General features: G+C 37.3%; 1 protein-coding gene across 1 annotated transcript in view; it reads right to left on the bottom strand.

Annotated features, from left to right (window-relative positions):
* LOC126185127 (organic cation transporter protein-like) overlaps window positions 1–19962 on the bottom strand; it is a 480435-nt gene that overhangs the window by 39324 nt on the left and 421149 nt on the right. Inside the window, exons 8-11 of the mRNA XM_049927950.1 lie at window positions 8630–8783; window positions 8173–8333; window positions 7685–7899; window positions 5594–5775 (exon numbers count right to left, since the gene is read on the bottom strand). Of these exons, the coding sequence (XP_049783907.1) occupies window positions 5594–5775; window positions 7685–7899; window positions 8173–8333; window positions 8630–8783 (712 nt within the window). The remainder of the gene's footprint in view (window positions 1–5593; window positions 5776–7684; window positions 7900–8172; window positions 8334–8629; window positions 8784–19962) is intronic.

Below are 19962 nucleotides of genomic sequence, written 5' to 3'. Positions count from 1 at the left end.
CTCATAATTATAATATAGTTTATCTTAAAAACTCTTCAAGTAAAAATTTATTACTATCGGCAACACTATCATTCAACCTAATTTTTGTTGTAAATTTCCAAAGTAGGGTAACCAATTGTTCAAAAACAGCTATTGATAATATCTTTATAGGAAGGTCTAATGAACAACATTATACTACAAGACTAGTAGTCAGTGTCTTTGTAAACCATGATATGCTGTTCCATTTGTTAAATGTTAATACTGAACCAGATATAAAATGTACTAAAACTGAATTAAATAGGGTAGTCAGTAAGCAAAAAAAGTGATTGTTTTAGGATACTCCTCAACAATGTGAATCAAAGTGATGTATACAGTTCTCACAGCACAAATGAAAAATACAACATGTTTATTAATAATGTCTTTACCTTATTTTGAAACTGTTTTCTCCCAAAACTAACCCAGATTAAACAAGGTATCTTGTAAGACAAAAGAACTATATCTGTCAGTCAGCAACAGCTATAGATCATTATAAGACATACTGCAAAATATTAATGAGAATAATATGGACATCAAAGCAAATGCATTATAAGGAAAATATAATCACAGTAGATAACAAAATAAAGACGGTGTGGGAAACAGTGTAGGAGGAGACTGGCAGAATCAGATGTGAGTAAGAGCAGATAGCATTAAGAGTAAATGAGACATTGGTAACAGATGTGTGAAGTATTACAAAACTTTTTAACAAGCATTTCATAATTGTTACTGAAACTATGTGGTTGTACGGCTCAGTAAATGCCACAATGGAATATCTCAGACCACTCAGTACAAAACAACTTCAGTAACATGAATATGCTCATCACTATTCCAGTAGAAGTAATGTTCACTATAAAATCTTTAAAAATAAAACACTCCTAGTGGTTATAATAAAATGTCAACAAAATTAACTGAAGAGTGTGCTTCTGAGTTTAGTAACATATTACATTATCTGTGCAATAAATAATTTTGGAACATTTCCTGAATACTTGAGATATGCTGAAGTTAAACCTTAGTTTAAGAAAGGTTATGAAGGAATACCATAGCATTTCCAATCAATTTAATTTTTCCAGCATATTTGAAAATTTTTGAGAAGGTAATGTACAACCAACTTCTTCACCATCTGACAATAAATAATATACTGTTAAAGTCACAGCTTGAATTTCTAAAGCATTCCAGTATTGAGAAGGCTATATAAACATACAGATAGAATTTAATTAATTCATTAGACAGTAAATTACAAGCTCAGGCATATTTTGTGATGTGTAAGAGGTATTTGACTAGGTAAACCACAATATTTTTTCAATAAACTAATATATTAAGATGAAACAGAAAATTCTGCAAAATGGTTGAAATCCTATACATCTGACAGAAAACAAGTGATGTCAATAGAAAGGTGATTGTATTATGCTATCAGGCACCATCCACCTGGTAACTTATTACATGTGATGTCCCATTCCATTTTAGAGCCCTTATTTTTTCTTGTATGTATCAATGACCTTTCATCAGTAAAGCTTCATCAGTTTGCAAATGAGAAAAACATTGTAATGAACAGAAAACTGAGTATAATCTTAGAAAGATCCTCTAATGAAATTTTCATGTAGGTAAATATATGATTCCTAGCTAATTCTTTGTCACTAAACTTTGAAAAAACGCAATATATGAAGTTCAAAATTAGTTAGAGGATTTCCACCAGTATGTGTCTAAAATATGATGACAACCAGATATAAGAAGTTGAAAGTGTTAGAGTCTTGTAAATACACCTTCAAAACAAATTCCACTGAGATGAACAAACTTCTATTTGCAGTGGACATATGTGATATAAAAATAAAAAGCTAGCACACTTTGCTTACTTTCATTCCATATTATCACACAGGATTATTTTTCAGGGTATCTCGAAGCAAAGCCCAATTTTTTTTTAGTTCTTACACATGTAATAAGAAATGTGTGTGATGTGAGCCCAAGAATGTCCTGCATAGACCTGTTTAGGAAACTAGGGATACTAACTACTAATTCCTATATATTTATTCCTCAATGAAATCTGTCATTCAGAACACATCTCTCTTTCAAATCAACAGCTCAGTTCATGGAATCGGTACTAGGAATAAGAATAATATTCACGAAGATTTAAAGTCACTGATATCACTCCAGAAATGCATCTATTATTTTGGAACACAGATTTTCAACAACTTGCCAGCACCTATAAAAAAATTTAACTACTGTTAAAGTTCAGCTGAAGAGGAGCCTTTATTGGTGGCCAACTCCTTTTACCTCATTGATGAATTTCTTGGCAGAACCAACTGATGCATATGTGCTACTAATACGGAATACCACAATGTGAGCACTTTGTAGAGTCTGACTTCTTTATAGATTCAATGCAGTGATGAAATTATTGTAAATAAATGTTTTTTTTTCTATTTTATGATGCATGGCTACAATGGTAAAAGAATTATCATATGTACTTCAATGTATAGGACATTTATATGCTTTGTAACAAGCTTGTTGTTATCTTTTGAATAAAAATGTGTTAGATTTTTGTATGTGCTCCACATCCATGAGGATTATTTCATTTGGGATCTGTGGAAGGTACATTAGAATATCTGCTCTACATTGTAAATATTTATTGTGTATTTTTGTTTTCTGACATGTTCTTCATTTTGGAGGATCTCCTCACTACAAATCACATGGAATGAAAAGAACATCTAATGTAATACCTAGGAGTAATCAGCTGAAGAGACCACATAAAACCAATGGTAGGAAAACCAGATGCCAGGCAGACACTCATTGGAAGAATTTTGAGGAACTGTAATTCATCTGGGAAAAAATGACTTCTAAAATGCTCTTGCAGCTGATTCTCAAGTTTTATTCAGCAGTCTGGAATCTTTACCATGTTGGACTAATAGAAAAGCTCAAGAAGATCCAATGAAGAGTAGCATATTTCAATGCGAGATTATTTACTTGCTTTGAGATTGTTACAGAAGTCAACAAGCTCCAGTGTCAAATGCTTACAAGTGAAGTGTTGTACATTGTGGACAGGTTTATTATTGAAATTCTGAGTATGTTCCATGATGTGTTTGGCAACATATTACCTCCTTCTACACAAACCTTGGAAAAAGATCACAATCAGAAAATCAGCAAAAATAAAGCTCATATAGAGCACTAGTGATAGTCATTCTCACCTAATGCCATTCGTGAATGGATCAGGGAAGGAGGGAAAAGATATTGGTACCAGGTTTGTGTTAGAATCCTGTACAGTTAAGAAGGTAGGTGGTGGAGAGGTGCACAGTAGCAGCTGACAGTACACCATGTGATGCTACTGCCAATATTGTTCTGCATTTCAGTCTGTTCTGCACCCAAACGAAGCCTACCGTTATTCTTATTGTATTCATTATGGGTAATGAGAAAGGAAAAAATCCAAGTGCTATGCAAGCAAGCTAGAACTACAATGGTACACACACCTGGATTGCCACGTTCATAAAGCACCCTCTTGCAGGACAGGGAGGCACAATGGCACAGGTTCAGATCTGTCCAGCAAATTAACAACAAGGACCAGTGTGCAGAGCAACCTGCATGTGGATTCAGGTGTTTTCCTACATTCCATTAGATGAATACCAGACTGTTATCCATGTCCCACCTCAGATACACATTATGCAGATATTTTGAAATCTTGCTCATACAATTTACTCCAGATGCCACATGGTGCACACTGATTCCATCCTGTGGGTGGGAGGTTAATAGGAGACTAATGACTTCAGTGTTTAGCCTCCTTCAATCCATAATCAGTAGCAACATAAAGTTCTATGTGCATAATTTCTTGAATAAAGTGTCACAGGCACATGATGCATTCCCATGTGATACCTGCCCCATCACTGCCAACTGTCAAGTGAGAGCAAATAAAGTGTGTGGTACAGGACTGAAAACCATGCAGTAGATATCCACCTAATGGAACACATATTATTAAAGCTAGTGGAAAAGATTTTTTAAAACACCACAAAAGTGATGAAATTGTAAGGGGAAAGTGGTCAACTTAGTCAATTTTACTAAAACATTTTCCAATGCACAATATTTGATATCAATTCTAAAGCTGAATACATAACTGCATAAATCTTAGTTCTGCATTTGGAAGAGGCTGTGGTTAGTAATAGCAGTCAATGCAAGACATTACAAATATTAGAGGCTAATTGCTTCAATCATCTTGAGATGATTGATTCAAGAAAATTACTTACGGAGAGGAGTGATCTTGCACCTACAAAAAATAATGCAAGAGATTTGAGACAGTGAAACATCTTGGGTCTTACACTGCCAAAATATATGTCAGCCAGAACCATACATGATCAGTGTGATAAACATAAATGATAGGCTTGGCAGTCTGAAAATTTTAAGAGGGGTTTGGGGTGTGTCCTCACAGAAAGCTTGTAGGATAACTATTGTAATAAGATGTGCACAGTTGTGAATTTTTTTTAAACCAATTATAACCATACTTCCCCTAAGTTTGACTAATGTGGTGGACAAGCTAGCATTCACTTAGTAGAAACCAACAAAGCTCCTGCTATGCACCCTGGAAACCTCATATTATTAACTGGTTACCATGCAATGAGATCTCCCACACCTTGTCAGACATGACTAAAGTTGCTGCTGTCAATATCCACAAACTTGCCAACTGTCCTTGTGAAATAGACAAAATAACAAAACAATGTGGGCACCATGTTACTAGATTACTACTGTACAATGGCCATTACAGCCCCATTGAATTGATATGAGCACAGGTAAAATAGTGGTACATGTACACTTCATTACAGTTTGTCATCTCCAATTTTTGTTCATATGAGCTGCTGTTAAAATTTTATCTTAGCACTGATCCTAAGATGTTAAGTCCCATAGTGCTCAGAGCCATTTGAACCATTTTTTTTTCTTAGCAATGTTGTCTTGGTTCGTCCATTAATTTCCAAATGTTTTCTATTTGTTGGTGCCTGCGATGATTCTGTCATAGTGGCAGACAAATGTATTTTCTTCAAAAGCTGTAGTACTTTGCTTACTGGGTGCACAGCATTTACATTGGAATGATGGAAATTAACCAAGTAACAACTCTGTCATGCATGTGCAGCAACTTATTGTCTTCCTAGTGTTGAGATGACAGCACATAGAGGGAAAAATCCAGCAACATTTGTAAAGTACCCCCCCCCCCTTAGTGCAGAATACTTCCCTCAGCCACCTTCCTACTTGTACACGTATCTAACTCTGAGGAAGGACATTCCCTAACAGTTACAAGTAGAGCAACAATTTCAAGCTTGTTAACATGTCTGTCAACCATCCAATGCCTAAACTTATGGTGAGTTGTTATCTTTATTCCTTCCATTAGCTGTATTCCATTCTGCTCCTTTTTTAAAGTTTCAGAGATACAAAGAAATATGTACATACAATATAGTGAGAGGAAGACGGAAGTTTAGAGTTTAATTTCTTGTTGACATCAAAGTTATTATCTGCTAAGTTTTTTTTCTAGCAGAAACATGGACTTTATTTATTAAATACTTTACTGCAGAAACTGGAAAATGAACGGAAGAGAACTGACTATATTTCTTACCAGTGTTGAAGTCTGTGTTGCTGCTAGTGACCCAAGACGACCAATCATAGAACATGTACCAAGTAAAGAGTTCCGTAGTTGAGTTGGAAATATTTCAGCTGTGAAGGAATAAAGTGCACAGAATGACACAGTTATGGCAAACTTTGCCATCATAAACAGCATTGTTGTAACCCAAGTCAGATCTGAAACATCAAGAGTTAACTCTTTTCAGTGACTGGATTGAAATTTATGATTAATTACTTTGTCACATATTAACCACACTTTATGTAATAATTTGCAATATGAAGGCAAGAAAGAAAGCCTGCAGCAGATAAGACTGGATGGCCAAAACATTTACTTCAAGCAGACAGTCTAGAGGCCAAGAATACTCAAAATTCCTGGCAAAATGCACTTTTAGCATCAGGAAATTTAAGAACAGTTTACAATCATGTTAAAATAGAAGAAAGACAAAATTACTTATAGCAGTAAGTCTAAAAATAAATTGCTCAGACCATCTCTACACACACAAATAAAACATTATCAGCCAGAAAGTTGGTTTGATTATGCATAGTGCCAGACACAGTCCTAATCGAGTTTGTATGCCTTTGCTTTCCTCCAACTTGTACGCTGTCTCATCCAGCCAGTTACAAAATATAAATCTAATTTCACACTGATTGTGCACCACAATACACTGTCAGATAGTTCATGTGTACAGAGTGTTTCCAGAACGTAATACTTGTGTGACAGTAAATGAAATTATTTTCAAGTCTTCAGAATAATGTAGGAACAAGATGGAAACAGCATCAATTAGGATTATTCAATGTATATAGCTGTATTGCCAACATTTAGCACACAATTAGAGATATCATATGAATAATGTGGCAGCTTTTTAAAATGAGGAGGGAGAGCAAAATATGCTATTGTACTTTGTCCATGGCCTACTGCTGCACTTTCTCATCTAACTGTCTTAACTCTCAAACTAATACTGGAGAAGCAGGTGGAAACTACAATGAGGAGCGAGGGAGAAATCAATCATTAAGTCTTTGGATAGACTATTTAGTATGTTTGAGAAAGAGTGGCAGTTCTCAAATGTGCTGTGTGTGTGTGTGTGTGTGTGTGTGTGTGTGTGTGTGTGTGTTTTCAACTATTTCACACTCAGCTTCATACTGCCATTTAAATTTCTAAATAAACTAAGAAACTGTCTTTGCTGAAATGTGTCTGGAATAGCCAATTACAGATTTGATTTTTATTTGTTTTCTGTGAGCGATATCAATCCTTCATGCTCTCATCTTAAAACACTGCAGCATACATTTATTTTATTAACTGAACTAAACTGACAAATCAGGTTTCATTAAGAGTGTGTAATGAAAATGTCAGCATCATAATATGATATCCAGGTGAAAATGACAATTATAGATGGACACATGACTACTTCTGATTCCTTTAACTCAAAGAAATACTTAATTGCACATAAATTCAACATGATAAACAAAATTGAGGATAGTGATATTTGGAGACAGAAAGATAAGCACTGCAATTGTAATGACAGTGACTGACCCTCTCTGCAACTTCCTCTGTTTTATCTCCTCCCAATCTATGCCTCCACGTCACAGTTCTGCGCACAACTCCACTTGCTTGCAACTGGAATGAGGTCACATGTGCCACATTCATATCCAGTGCACATGATGCCTCTACCTCTCAGCCAGTAACTAACCTCCCACAACCTATCTACTTTCTCACCCACCCAACTGTTTAGCTGCAATGATCCATCAAGCTCTGGCTGACCTACATGCCCTTTGTCATCTAGACCTATCTCCTCATTTTTTGTCCTCACTAGTTACAGTAGAATGAGCCTATGCTTTCAAAAAAGTAAGATTCAGAGGTCTTTATCCTAGTGTGGTTTTTATCTATATTATAGCTTACCCTTATTTTTAACATTTCTGCCCAGTTAAAACTGATCATAAACATTCTGAGGATCTCATACTTCTTTTTACAAAAATATTAAAAGCCAGTTTTATGTTTTTATCTAGCATTATTTTTCATCCGTGAAATTGGCAAAGGTTAAAAAAGAGCTGTAAAATCTGTATGTATAAACTTATGTTCAGGACTCACCATTTGGCACTAACAAGCAAGCAAAACAAGCTGTTCCACTGAATACAAGAGTACTGCACAGTGTTGCTTTACGGCCTATACTATCCATCATAAAGTATGTCAGGATGCAAGCAGGCTGCTCCACAAGGCTTGACAGCACAAAATTCTCATATTTATTTCCAGCCAATGACACCGAGTTCAAAGACAGACCAGTATAGACAAAAGTATTTGTAATCCTGAAAAATTAATAGACAAGGGAACTTAAATGCATTAATCACTCTTTTAGTCTCAAGAATATTTACGTAGTAGAAACAGTTGACAGTAAATTTCATTGTCTGTACGATGTTGCTTACAGTGAGGTGCAAAAATATACAACACGAAATGAATGAAGCGAGGAAATTGAGTGAAGTAATGGTTGTTATTCACTTTAGTTAAGAGATTGACTAAATTAAGAAACATTCAAATTACAAAAGGACACGAATATTTACAGCTGAGTTAGGAAAACAAACCAGCAGTAACAGCAGTTGAGAAGCCTGGGGAGAAGTACATGTGATCGGAAGACCTGTAACACAGCCGTCTGTAGGGAGGGTGTCGGTGGAAGTTCTCTCTCTTCACAGCAAACGTGTATTTGTCCATCACCTTCACCTTCTGCAACAAGCATATGTGAACACTTTTAACCAGACAATATAGCAAATGTTTGCATTAACATGGATACGAGTGCATGTGGTTTCCCTGATCACACCAGCTTCAAAGTATTTACTTCTATCTGCGATATCATACCTCGAAAAATTGTTATCGTATTACAGTCATTCAGTAACACACATTAATTTGCCATTGTGATAGAAGTAATTACTGTTTATATTCCACAACATTCTTGAGTGAAGCAGCAAAGATATTCAGCAAAATTTCAACTCTTGCAGTCAGAGAACCACATGCACATAATGAGAATGACGATGAGAAAATCACCTCTTTATGCTGTGGCTTTTGAGCGACATCAAATTTCTTGAGTGCACCTTCAGATAAAATAACACCATTAGTTTTTGCTGCAGCCTTCACAATGTCTCCAGCTTCCTTCATTCTTCCTTGTGCCATCAGCCAGCGGACAGATTCCTGCAACAACCTTTTCAAATGATGAATGGTGAGAGTTGTCAACCTAGTCTTTGTCAATGAGCTGAAAGACTGTCTATCATTAATTATAAACAACATCTGAAAGACACAAAATGAAGAATATATCACAATTTGAGTATGGTGTGGTGTGTTGTAGAATGAAGTTGCTCAGTGTATAAAGTGTTGGTCTCATATTTAGGAGGAACAGGGTTGAAATCCTCATTTGGCTGGCCTTCTTTAGCTTTATCATTGTTTCCCTAAATCAGTTTGAATGACAGCCATGACAGCTCCTTCAACAAAATTATTAATATAATGGTGAGACTACCCATATGAATGAAAGAGGGGGCCACCTAATAAAATTTTGCACAGAGCACAGTTTAATCACTGTTGACATTTGCCTTAAGAATCACGAAAGACGATTATGTATATTGTAGACACCTGGAAACACTGGAAGGTTTCGGACTGATTATATACTGTTAAGACAGAGACTTTGGAACCAGATTTTGAACTGTAAGACATCCCCAGGGGATGATGTGAACTATGGTCATAATTTATTGGTTGTGAATTGCAAATCAAAACTGAAGAAATTGTTAAATGGAATTAAATTAAGGAGATGGGACCCCAATAAGAAGAAAGAACCAGAGATTGTTGAGAGCTTCAAAGGGAGAATTACATTGAGGTGAAAAAGTCTTGGGATAGCAATATGCACATACACACAATGGCTGTGGTATCAGGTACACAAGATATGAAATGGCAGTGCATTGGTGGAGCTGTCATTTGTACTCAGATGATTCATGTGAAAATGTTTCTGATGTAATTATGGCCTCATGAAGGAAATTAACATACTTTGAATGTGGAATGATAGTTGGAGCTAGACACATGGGATATCTCATTTTGGAAATCATTATGGAATTCAATATTCTGAAATCCACTGTGTCTAGAGTGTGTTGAGAATACCAAGTTTCCAGCATTACCTCTCACCATGGGCAATGCAATGACTGACGGCCTTCACTTAATGACAGAGCAGTGGTGTTTGCATGGAGCTGCCAGTGCTAACAGAGAAGCAACACTTATGCAATAACCATAGCAATCAAAGTGAGATGTACGACAAATGCATCCATGAGGAAAGTGCGGTGAAATTTGGTATTAATGAGCTATGGCAGCAGATGACTGACATTAGTGCCTTTGTTAACCAGCTGCTCCTGAGCTTGTGACCTTATTGGTTGGACTAGATGACAGGAAAACTGGATCCTGGTCAGATGAATCCTGATTTCAGTCGGTAAGAGCTGATGGTACGGTACGACTGTGGCACAAAAACTCAAGCTGACAACAAGGCACTGTGCAGCTGGTGGTAGCTCTATAATGGTGTGGGCTGTGTTTACATGGAATTGACTGACTCCTCTGGTCCAGATAAGCTGATCATTGTCTGGAAATGCTTATGTTTGGCTACTTGGAGAGCATTTGCAGCCATTTAGAGACTTCATGTTCCCAAACAATGATGTCATGTCACCAGCACACAATTTTTCACAATTAGTTCGAACAACAGTCTGGACAATTTGAGTGAATGGTTTGGTCACCAAGGCCATCCAACACGAATCCCATTGAACATTTATGGGTTATAATTGAGAGGTCAGTTCGTGCACAAAATCCTGCATCAGCAACACTTTCACAGTTATGAATGACTACAAAAACAAAATGGCTCAATATTTCTGCAGGGGATGTGCAATGACTTGAGTCCATGTCACTTCAAATTGCTGCACTACACTGGGAAAAAGGAGGTCTGACATGGTATTATTAGATATCTCATGAGTTTTGTCACCTCAGTGTAGGTAGCAGTTAATTGGAACAGGGGGAAGGAATACGGCAGAAGACAAATAGGTAGCTTTGAGAGATGAAATAGTGAAGGTAGCAGAGGATCAAATAGGTAAAAACCCTTGAATATCATAGGAGATATTGAATTTAACTGATGAAAGGAGAAAATGTGAAAATGCAGCAAATAAAGCAGGTGAAAGGGAATACATAGATCTAAAAAATTGACACTGACAGAAAACGCAAAATGGTTAAGCAGGAATGGCTAGAGGAAGATGCAAATCTATAGGAGCTTGTGTAACTAGAGGAAAAGTAGATACTGCCTATAAGAAAATTGATGGAGAAAAGAAAAGTATCTGTATGAACACCAAGAGTTGAAATGAGAAACCAATACTAAGTGAAGAAGGAGAAGCTGAAAGGTGGAAGGAATATGTAGAGGGCCTGTACAAGGGAAATGAAAATGAAGCCAATATTGTAGAAAAGGAAGAAGTAGTATATGAGAGGGGAGATATTTGACAGAGCACTTAAAGACCCAAGTTGCCACGAGATCCAGTGAGTAAAAGACATTCCATCAGAACTACTTATACCTTTGGGAGTCAGCCGTGATAAGACTATTCAACCCAATGTGCAAGATGTATGAGACAGTAAAATACATACAGATTTAAAAAAGAATGAAATAATTCCAATACCAAAGAAAGTAGGTGCTGACAGATGTGAATATTACCAAACTATCAGTTTAATAAGTTATGTTTGCAAAACACTAACACAAATTATTAACAAAAGAATGGAAAAACTGGTAGAAGCTGACCTTGGGGAACATGAGTTTGGTTTCTGGAGAAATGTTGAAACATGTGAGGAATTCTGACCCTACGTCTTGTCTTAGAAGATATGTTAAAGAAAGGCAAACCTAAATTTATAGTATGGGTAGATTTAGATAAAGATTTTGACTTTGTTGACTGAAGCACACTCTTTGAAATTCTAAAACCAGCAAGGTTAAAATACATGGAGCAAAAAGTTATATACAACTTGTAAGGAAACCAGATGGGAGTTATGAGAGGTAAAGGGCATGAAAGGGACACGGTGGTTGAGAAGGGAGTGAGCCAGGGTTGTAGCCTGTGTCCAGTGTTATTCAATCTCTACAGTGAGCAAACAATATCAGAAACCAAGGAGAAACTTGGAACAGTAATTTAAGTTCACATAGAAGAAATAAAATCTTCGAGATTTGCTGATGACATCATAATTCTTTCAGAGACAGTAAAAAACTTGAAAGAGCATTTGAACGGAATGGAATGGACAGTGTAGTGATGAGATGAACATCAACAGAAGCAGCTCAAGGGTGATGACGTGTAATCATATTAAATCTGTTCATTCTGAGAGTATTGTGTTAGGAAATGAGGCACTGAAAGTAGTAGAAGGGTTTTGCTGTTTAGGCAGTAAAATAATAAGTGATCGACAAAGTTGAGAGGATATAAAACACAGACTGACTATAGCATGGAAAGAATTTCTGGAGAGGAGGACTTTGTTAACATTCAATGCAGATTTGTGTGTTAAGAAGTCTTCTGAAGGTATGAGGGTCATTCAATAAGTAATGCCCCACAGTTTTTTTTTTTCCTCAGAACATATTTATTGTTAAGAGACTGCCTACATTACACTTGTCCATCCTCTGTTGGAATATTGCTGCACAGTGTGGGATCCTTACCAGGTAGGATTGATGGAGGACATCAAAAAAGTGCAAAGAAGGGCAGCTCATTTCATGTTATGGTGCAATAGGAGTGAGAGTGTCACTGCTATGATATGCGAGTTGGAATGGCAGTCACTGAAACAAAGGTGCTTTTCTTTACAGCGAGATCTATTTATGAAATTTCAATCACCAACTTTCTCTTCTGAATGTGAAAATATTTTGTTGACACCCACTTACATAGGAAGAAATAATCATCATAATAAAATAAGAGAAATCAGAGCTCGAACAGAAAGATTTAGGTGTTCCTTTTTCCCACCCACCATTCGAGAGTGGAATGGTGGAGAAGTAGTATAAAAATGGTTTGATGAACCCTCTGCCAAGTACTTAAGAGTGAACTGCAGAGTAACCATGTAAATGTACATGTAGAAGAGTGAGAATTTGGTGATGACATACATCAACATGTCTTGTCCTGTTTTTCTACATAGTCTCCATCATGTTCTATGGTCGTACATCAACATTGAGGAAGAGAATGTATTCCATGCTAGTAAAAGCTCTTGTCCTGTAGGTGTAGCCATGTTTTCACTGTGTGACTGACACTCTCACTATCTTCAAAGAGTTTTCCCCATGTTGTCAAAATGCTCCAATGTTTTAGATGAAATGGCCTTTCTTTGAATCTTGGGGCCCACTGTGAGCAGTCTTAGAACCCATCATGAGCACCTCTTTGAATATCTGAGAGTCTCTATTATTGCAGATGCACTTCCAATGCTGACCAACAACTGTAGAGCCAATTGTCGATTTGTGATGCACGAGTCAGCATGAGTAATGGCATCCACACGATTAGCATGTATGGAGCAGTGGCTGTGACAGGATGTCCCGAGCATGGCTGATCATGGAGCTCTGTTTCTGCATTTTCTGAAGCTGTAACTTTCTTTGCCCATCAAGCAATTGTAATCCTATCAACTGCAGCATCACCATACTCCACACATAAATGTTTATAGATGTTCACCACAGTTTCTTTTTCTGCACACAAGAATTCAGTAATAGCATGCTGCTTGTAACGTGAGTTGTATGCAGACACCATTTTGATGCTGTACTATGGCTCTGCCATCTGCAAGAACAGTTCAAAACTTCACCAGCACACAGAACAAACATCAAATGTGAAGCACCAATAAGGACATTTGTCTATGTATATTAATGGCTTTTTAAAGAAAATGTGGGGCATTACTTAGTGAACGACCCTCATAGCCTGGAGTGTAGCCTTTCAGGGAAGTGAAACATGGGCAATAAGCAGCATAAAGAAGAGAATAGAAGGTTTTGAAATGTGGTGTTAAAGAAGAATGCTGAAGACCAGATGGGTAGATTGTGTAACTAATGAAGAAGTACTGAATGTAATTGTGGCGAAAAGAAATTTGTGGCATAACGACTAAAAGATGGGATTGGCTAACAGGACACATTCTGAGATATCAAGAATTCATCAGTTAATTATTGGAGGGAAATGTGGGTAGTAAAAATTGTACAGGGAGGTCAAGGATGATGCAGTAAGCAGGTTTAAGTGCATGGAGATTGCAGTAGTTTTTTGGAGATGATGAGGCTTGTGCAGGATAGAATACAGTGGAGAGCTGCATCAGATCAGTCTTTGGACTAAAGACAACAACAGCCAGTCAAGAGCCACCCTTTGTTACAGCAGTAATTCTGACAATGTAATAAAAATAAATCCATAACCACAGTCAAAAGATTTTCCATTGTGTGTGGACACATGAAAGCATTACCTTCTATCACAGGACTACAGTTTATATTTCCAAAATGATGAATTTCAATTTTTCATTTTGACAGTATGTCCTCATGGAATTTTTTGTTATAGAGGAAAAATGTGCTGCTGAAATTCATCCCAGAGTTCAATTTCAATATTGGGGATGTGTATATGGGCTCCAGCAATGGTAGAAGGTTGATGAGACACTTCATAGATGAGTCTGGTCCACAAGAAGGAAAGCTTGGGTTATCGAAAAGATTGTACCCACTGGGTCCAGTGCTTATTGACTGGAGACCACAAAGTTGAGAGAAGAACCTTCAACCAAAGTCTTTTTCACAGATTTCAAAATGGAGGTGACAGTGTTTAGATGAGTGATGTGACAGGGAATGAAAGCTGGTTCCCTCATTATGGAACTGAAACACACACAGGGATTCAATTGAATCAAAATAAAGTAAAATAAGTGAAATAAGAAGAACTGCTGTTGCTAGTGAAATTCAGAGATTATCTGACCAGCATATCATAGATCTTCAGCAATTACAATTACTTAGTCAAAATACTATTTCTGCTTTACTGTATTAACCTGTCAGTGAATTATGTTTCTTTTGTTGAAGCAGTTTAGATGGTATCTAAGAACTGAGGTCCTGTAATGAAAGGACCTGTTTGCATACACTTGTTTGACAAACCTGAAGTTTATTGCAATTCATCGAAACACTTTAATAAAATAATATCAGAGTGTTTTCCACAGCAAAGTTACTGTTAGTTCCTTTCCATTTTCTTGTCAAAAATGAGCTGGTGCTCTGTCTCTAATAAGTTCATTAAGAAAAGGGGCAGTTATTGATAATTTATAAGTGAATACTGTTCCTATGTTTTCTATCACAAATTAAATATTTTTGTCATTGACAGATAGCCCTTAGCACCTAGTTATTGTGGTGATCAGGAAAATTCATTTTTCAGAGTAAAATATGACTCTAAAACTATTGCATTTGGTGATATATCTCATCACTATTGGCAATGTATGTAAGACACCTTTGAATTATTTAGAAGGAAAGAAACATGTGAGCAATTTGGCATGAACTTCATATAAAGGAGGATACTGATGCAGACATTTTCTTTTTCCTTGGGGTAAATATCTTTTTCTGTGTCTATATTTATATTTCTTGTACATTAAACTCCCACATAAATACTGTATTAAAACCTTAATAATGTCTCTTGAAGGTTTCCTGCCGACCTTGGGGGGAGGGGTGGGGAGCACATAGATGTATTACGCAAAAAGATGCAGATTTTCCTCAGGCACAGAACAGCAGAAGTTGGGTATGATAAATTTCTCAGGACAATGCACTATGGAGTTGTGTTCCCACATCTATCCTCCTCAATTCACATATGGGTAAGTGCCCAAGTTAGCTACTTAAAAGAATATTCAAAATTCAGAAAAGAGCAGCAAGATGTATAGCAAGAATACCACCTAAGCAAACTTGTAGAAAAACTTTTGTACTCCATAATATTATGATAGTGCAGTCACTGTGAATATGTCAAATATCACTGTGTATATGTCAAAATATTAAAGAAATGCATGACCACGAAACTAGAGGAATGGAAAAGTATTACACAATACAGATAAATCTGAAACTGGCAAAGAGTGCTCCCAATGAAGCAAGCAAAAGTTTTTTCAACGAACTATCAAAGTCAGTTAAGGAAGTAAAGCAAATATGTTTATTTAAAAATTGTTTAGAAGTATGTCATACAGAGAAATGTATGTACTACAGGAGTGAGTATTAAATATGAAATTAAATATTAGCTGTTAAATTGTAATAGAAAATATGTAATAGCTTGCATGTACCTGCAAAATGTAACCCTCTTTCCTTTTCTGAACATTTATTTTAAAATAATGCACCCTATGCTCTCAGCTGAAAATTATCAGCTAGAGTACATGGGCAGAGAATAAATAAATAAATAAATAAATGAAGTGATCAGTTGGTGATTGGTAATAGGTACTGACTTGCTCCACTGATATTTCAAAAAGTAACTTTAAAGCAGTCTTTCATGTGAGGCAAAGACCTGTCACAATGCTCTAGCCATCCTGCTTTGCTACAAGTCTACTTATCTTGGGTTGGCACTCAATGTGTTTACTGATACTGCACTGTTGATTGTTGAATATGGTACCTTCTATTTGAGTGAACTGAAGGAGGAGGTTGGGCTGTCATTACATTAACCCAAGTTGTGGTATGGTACATTTCCTGAGAGGCCATCACCCTTACCCTACACACCTGCATCGCTTTGGCCTTAGCCAATGTGATGTGTGTGAACGTGGGCAACATGGATCCCCCAAACACATATCACTCAAATGTGGCACACATAGAGGATGCTCCACTGAACAATCTGAGGCAGGGAACCTGGGGTTGGAGAAGCCAGCTTAAGGAGATAAAAGGAGTAAAATCACATTACTGTGCACTTTTTTATTTACATTAGTTACAGTTAACTGCAAAATCCATCTTTGACACAATGAAGGTACCATTTGTACTGTATCTTAGAAAATGTGCTGAAACTGATAGTCATCAACCTCAATGCAAGCATGACATCAGCGAACAAGATTCTGATGCACCCTCACAAATATCCTTGGTATGTTCTGAATCACATCACAGGCAGCCACAATTCTGGTAACTAATTTCATATGTTTATCCATTAGGGTCTCATACACAAGTAAATTTAGATATCCCCATAGGAAATAAAGAAGAGGATTCAGGTCAGGTGACTTTGCAGGCCATGGAATAGAACCTCCCTTTCCACTCCAGTGACAAGGAAATACAGTGCTAAGATAGTTACAGACATCCACACTGAAATGAGGTGGTGCAACATCATCTTGTATCCACGTCCTCTTACAAACAGCCAAGAGTTCATTCTCCAACAACTCAGATTGAGCTCTTTGCACAAACCTCAAGTACAGGCGGCCATTCAGATGGACAGGTAGAAGATATGGCCAAATGAGATTGTCACCTACAATGTCGGCCTAGATATTCACAGCAAAATGTTCTTTTTAGTGTGATGGCTTTCTTCATCCCACACATGGCTATCCCTGCTGTTCAAAATACCATCTTCATTAAATGAGGCCTCGTCAGTAAACAGTATGATTTAGAGGAAATCTGGTCAATGAATCCATTATCAGAGCAACCACTGACACAATGCAACTCTTGGTGCAAAGTCAGTCACAAGCACTGCATGGACTTTTTGTGGGTGATACAGGTGTAATTGTTGTTCGTGGAGTACTCGCCACATGCTAGTAAGTACAGCACCCACTTCACATGCAATGTGATAAGTACTTCCAGTGGGGTCTGCTGCAATGAGTTCCAGCACCTCCTCTTCAAAATCAGGCAATGGTCTTGCTGCAGTGGAGACACTGGTTCCCGTCAGGTTACCAAAGTTAAGCACTGTCGGGCTTACCTGGCACTGGGACGGGTGACCATCCATGCCGCCATGCGCTGTCGCCATTTTCTGGCGTGCACACAGCCTCGTGATGCCAATTGAGGAATTACTCGACCGAATAGTGGCAGCACCGGTCAAAGAAAACCATCATAACGACAAGGAGAGTGGTGTCCTGACCACATGCCCCTCCTATCCACATCCTCGGCTGAGGACGACAAGGTGGTCGGATGGTCCCGATGGGCCACTTGTGGACTGAAGACGGAGTGCTAGTGCTCTTCAAAATCAGGTGTGCGAGCAGTCCTCATGTTACCAGGTCCCTCGTTTCTTTTTTACAATGAACCAGTCTCCCGCGTTCACCGGTTGAGAGAAATAAACACTCATGATGACGGATGATGCCTGTTAGGAAATCATGCCCTATACAGCCTTTCCACAGCAACAGCAACGTAACATACTTCCCCGTATACAAGGTACATGTCAGTGAGTTCTGAAAAACTGTACCGGTACTGCTCCATTGTATTGTATTGTATTTTATTGTATTGTACTTCTCTGAATAGCATTGAGTAATGAGAGGTCTGTCGCTGAGTGCTGAGTCACAGCACGTTCTCTTGTGGGACAAAGTAAATACAATATAACAGGGCCACCTTATGGACAAGTAAAGTAAACAAAACCTGCATTATGACTTCCTAGTTATCAGGCTTTTCATCCCCTTGTTCCCTTGCAGGAAAAAAAGAATGTACATGTAAATGAACAGCTCAGTATATGTAAACTTATATGCATGTTAATTGTATATGGAAGACAGTACTGCTAGACAAAGCAATTGACAAGTTTACTTCCATATCTCCTTAAGATGGCTTCTCCAGCCACAGGTAACAATACTACAAGTAATACATACATGGAATTTAGAAATAAGTTACTAATAGAAATAAACAAATGATATTTCCTCTTTGTACAAGTAAAACAAGTAATTATTTAGCTCTTTTCATCATTATTTTCAATCATGTAAGTGTGTAACTTTTGATATAAGATGCAAACTGTAAAACATGTGAACTTTATAAAATTGTGCATAATCATACATATGCAGTATAATAAGATGTAAGTACACAAATACAGGTGGACAACAGATGAGAAGCACCCTTCAGGGAGACGAGGCTCGAGGTCACCTCCCGAGGCACCTCTCCTGCTTATGTCATGGTTGAGTGGAGGAAGCAATTGTAGTTGTAGTAGCAAATAGTACTGTCTACCTTACACACAAACCATGTAGAGTTAATGTCACAATAAACGTACATATAGTAGTAGCTATAGTAGAATAAAATATGCTAATTCAGGTGACACAGGCTCAAAGTTGTTACTGAAGCCCTCCCAGTCTAAATAGCTTGGTAAAGGAACCACTTTTGCTATCTAAATCTTTCCTTTCATGTACTGTTTTCTTCTTAAGAATAAAGTCAAATTTGTTTTTTTCCCCATTCAATTCCCAAGTTGTACTTCATGGATCTTTTGTTTTTTTCTTTTTTAATTAACAATTTAATTATGCAAAAGCAAGGACAGTACTAAAACTCTGAAAATTGTCTTTTGTAGTAGCAAATGACCCACTATTATTACTAAGGTGATGGGTCACTCTGCAATGTTAATAAATAAATAAATAATAAAGATATTTTTGTGCAGATGAAAAGCATTTCTATTTGTTTAATCGGTAACACAGCAGACAAATTTCCACAACCACCTAGCTACATCTGTAACATGTGTGGCATGGTTACTTCTCATTGTATTAGACATTAAGATTTCTTCTGTGTTGCATACATAGTCAATAGTTATACAGTGAAATCGCCACAAAGGGCAAGTCAACACACACTATTTCTGACAGGCACTTCAAAGTTTCGAGTAATTGTCACCTAGATGATGCTCACATACTGGAACCAAATATTGCTTCTATTACAGGTCAGATCTACCCACCGATAGTGATGTCAACCACCACAAGGATGCTTAAGAAATATTTTCTACTTTTGTCAACAAGATTGCAAATGAAAGATTGTTCTGCCAGTCACAGATAAATGGTGATGCATGACCACACTCAGCTAGTTCCTACAATTTCACTTATGTGTATCCAGTAAAAGTTGTGCAGATCCAGCAAAAGTTGTGATTTTCAGTGAATTATTCTTTAGTAGGGAATGCAGTTTCTTCAGCAGTAGGAGTCTTATCACAAGTGACATTGTATTCTGTGGATTCTCCTCTTTCCCTTTCCCTTTCCTCTTAGCCATTCACGCATCTTTTCATCCTGCATAGTTGTGTTTATCTTTATACTATATACCTCTTTACTTCTGTATGCATCCTCTTTGGTTTGAAGCTGGCACAGTACTTACAGTAGAATATCTTTGGCTTCCCTCTGACAACCATGCCTCCATCCTTGCTACCCTCCCTATTTTCCTTTCCCTGTTGCTTCATAACCTGGGTTGTGAGTAACTGAATCTCCTTTCCCTTCTTCCCTTTCTTTCCCCTCTCTCCTCCCTGATGAAGGAACATTTGTTCCGAAAGCTAGGA

This window comes from Schistocerca cancellata, chromosome 4 (assembly GCF_023864275.1).
Source record: "Schistocerca cancellata isolate TAMUIC-IGC-003103 chromosome 4, iqSchCanc2.1, whole genome shotgun sequence".
NCBI classification, from domain to species: domain Eukaryota; kingdom Metazoa; phylum Arthropoda; class Insecta; order Orthoptera; family Acrididae; genus Schistocerca; species Schistocerca cancellata.
This window is presented reverse-complemented; position numbering and strand designations above follow the sequence as displayed.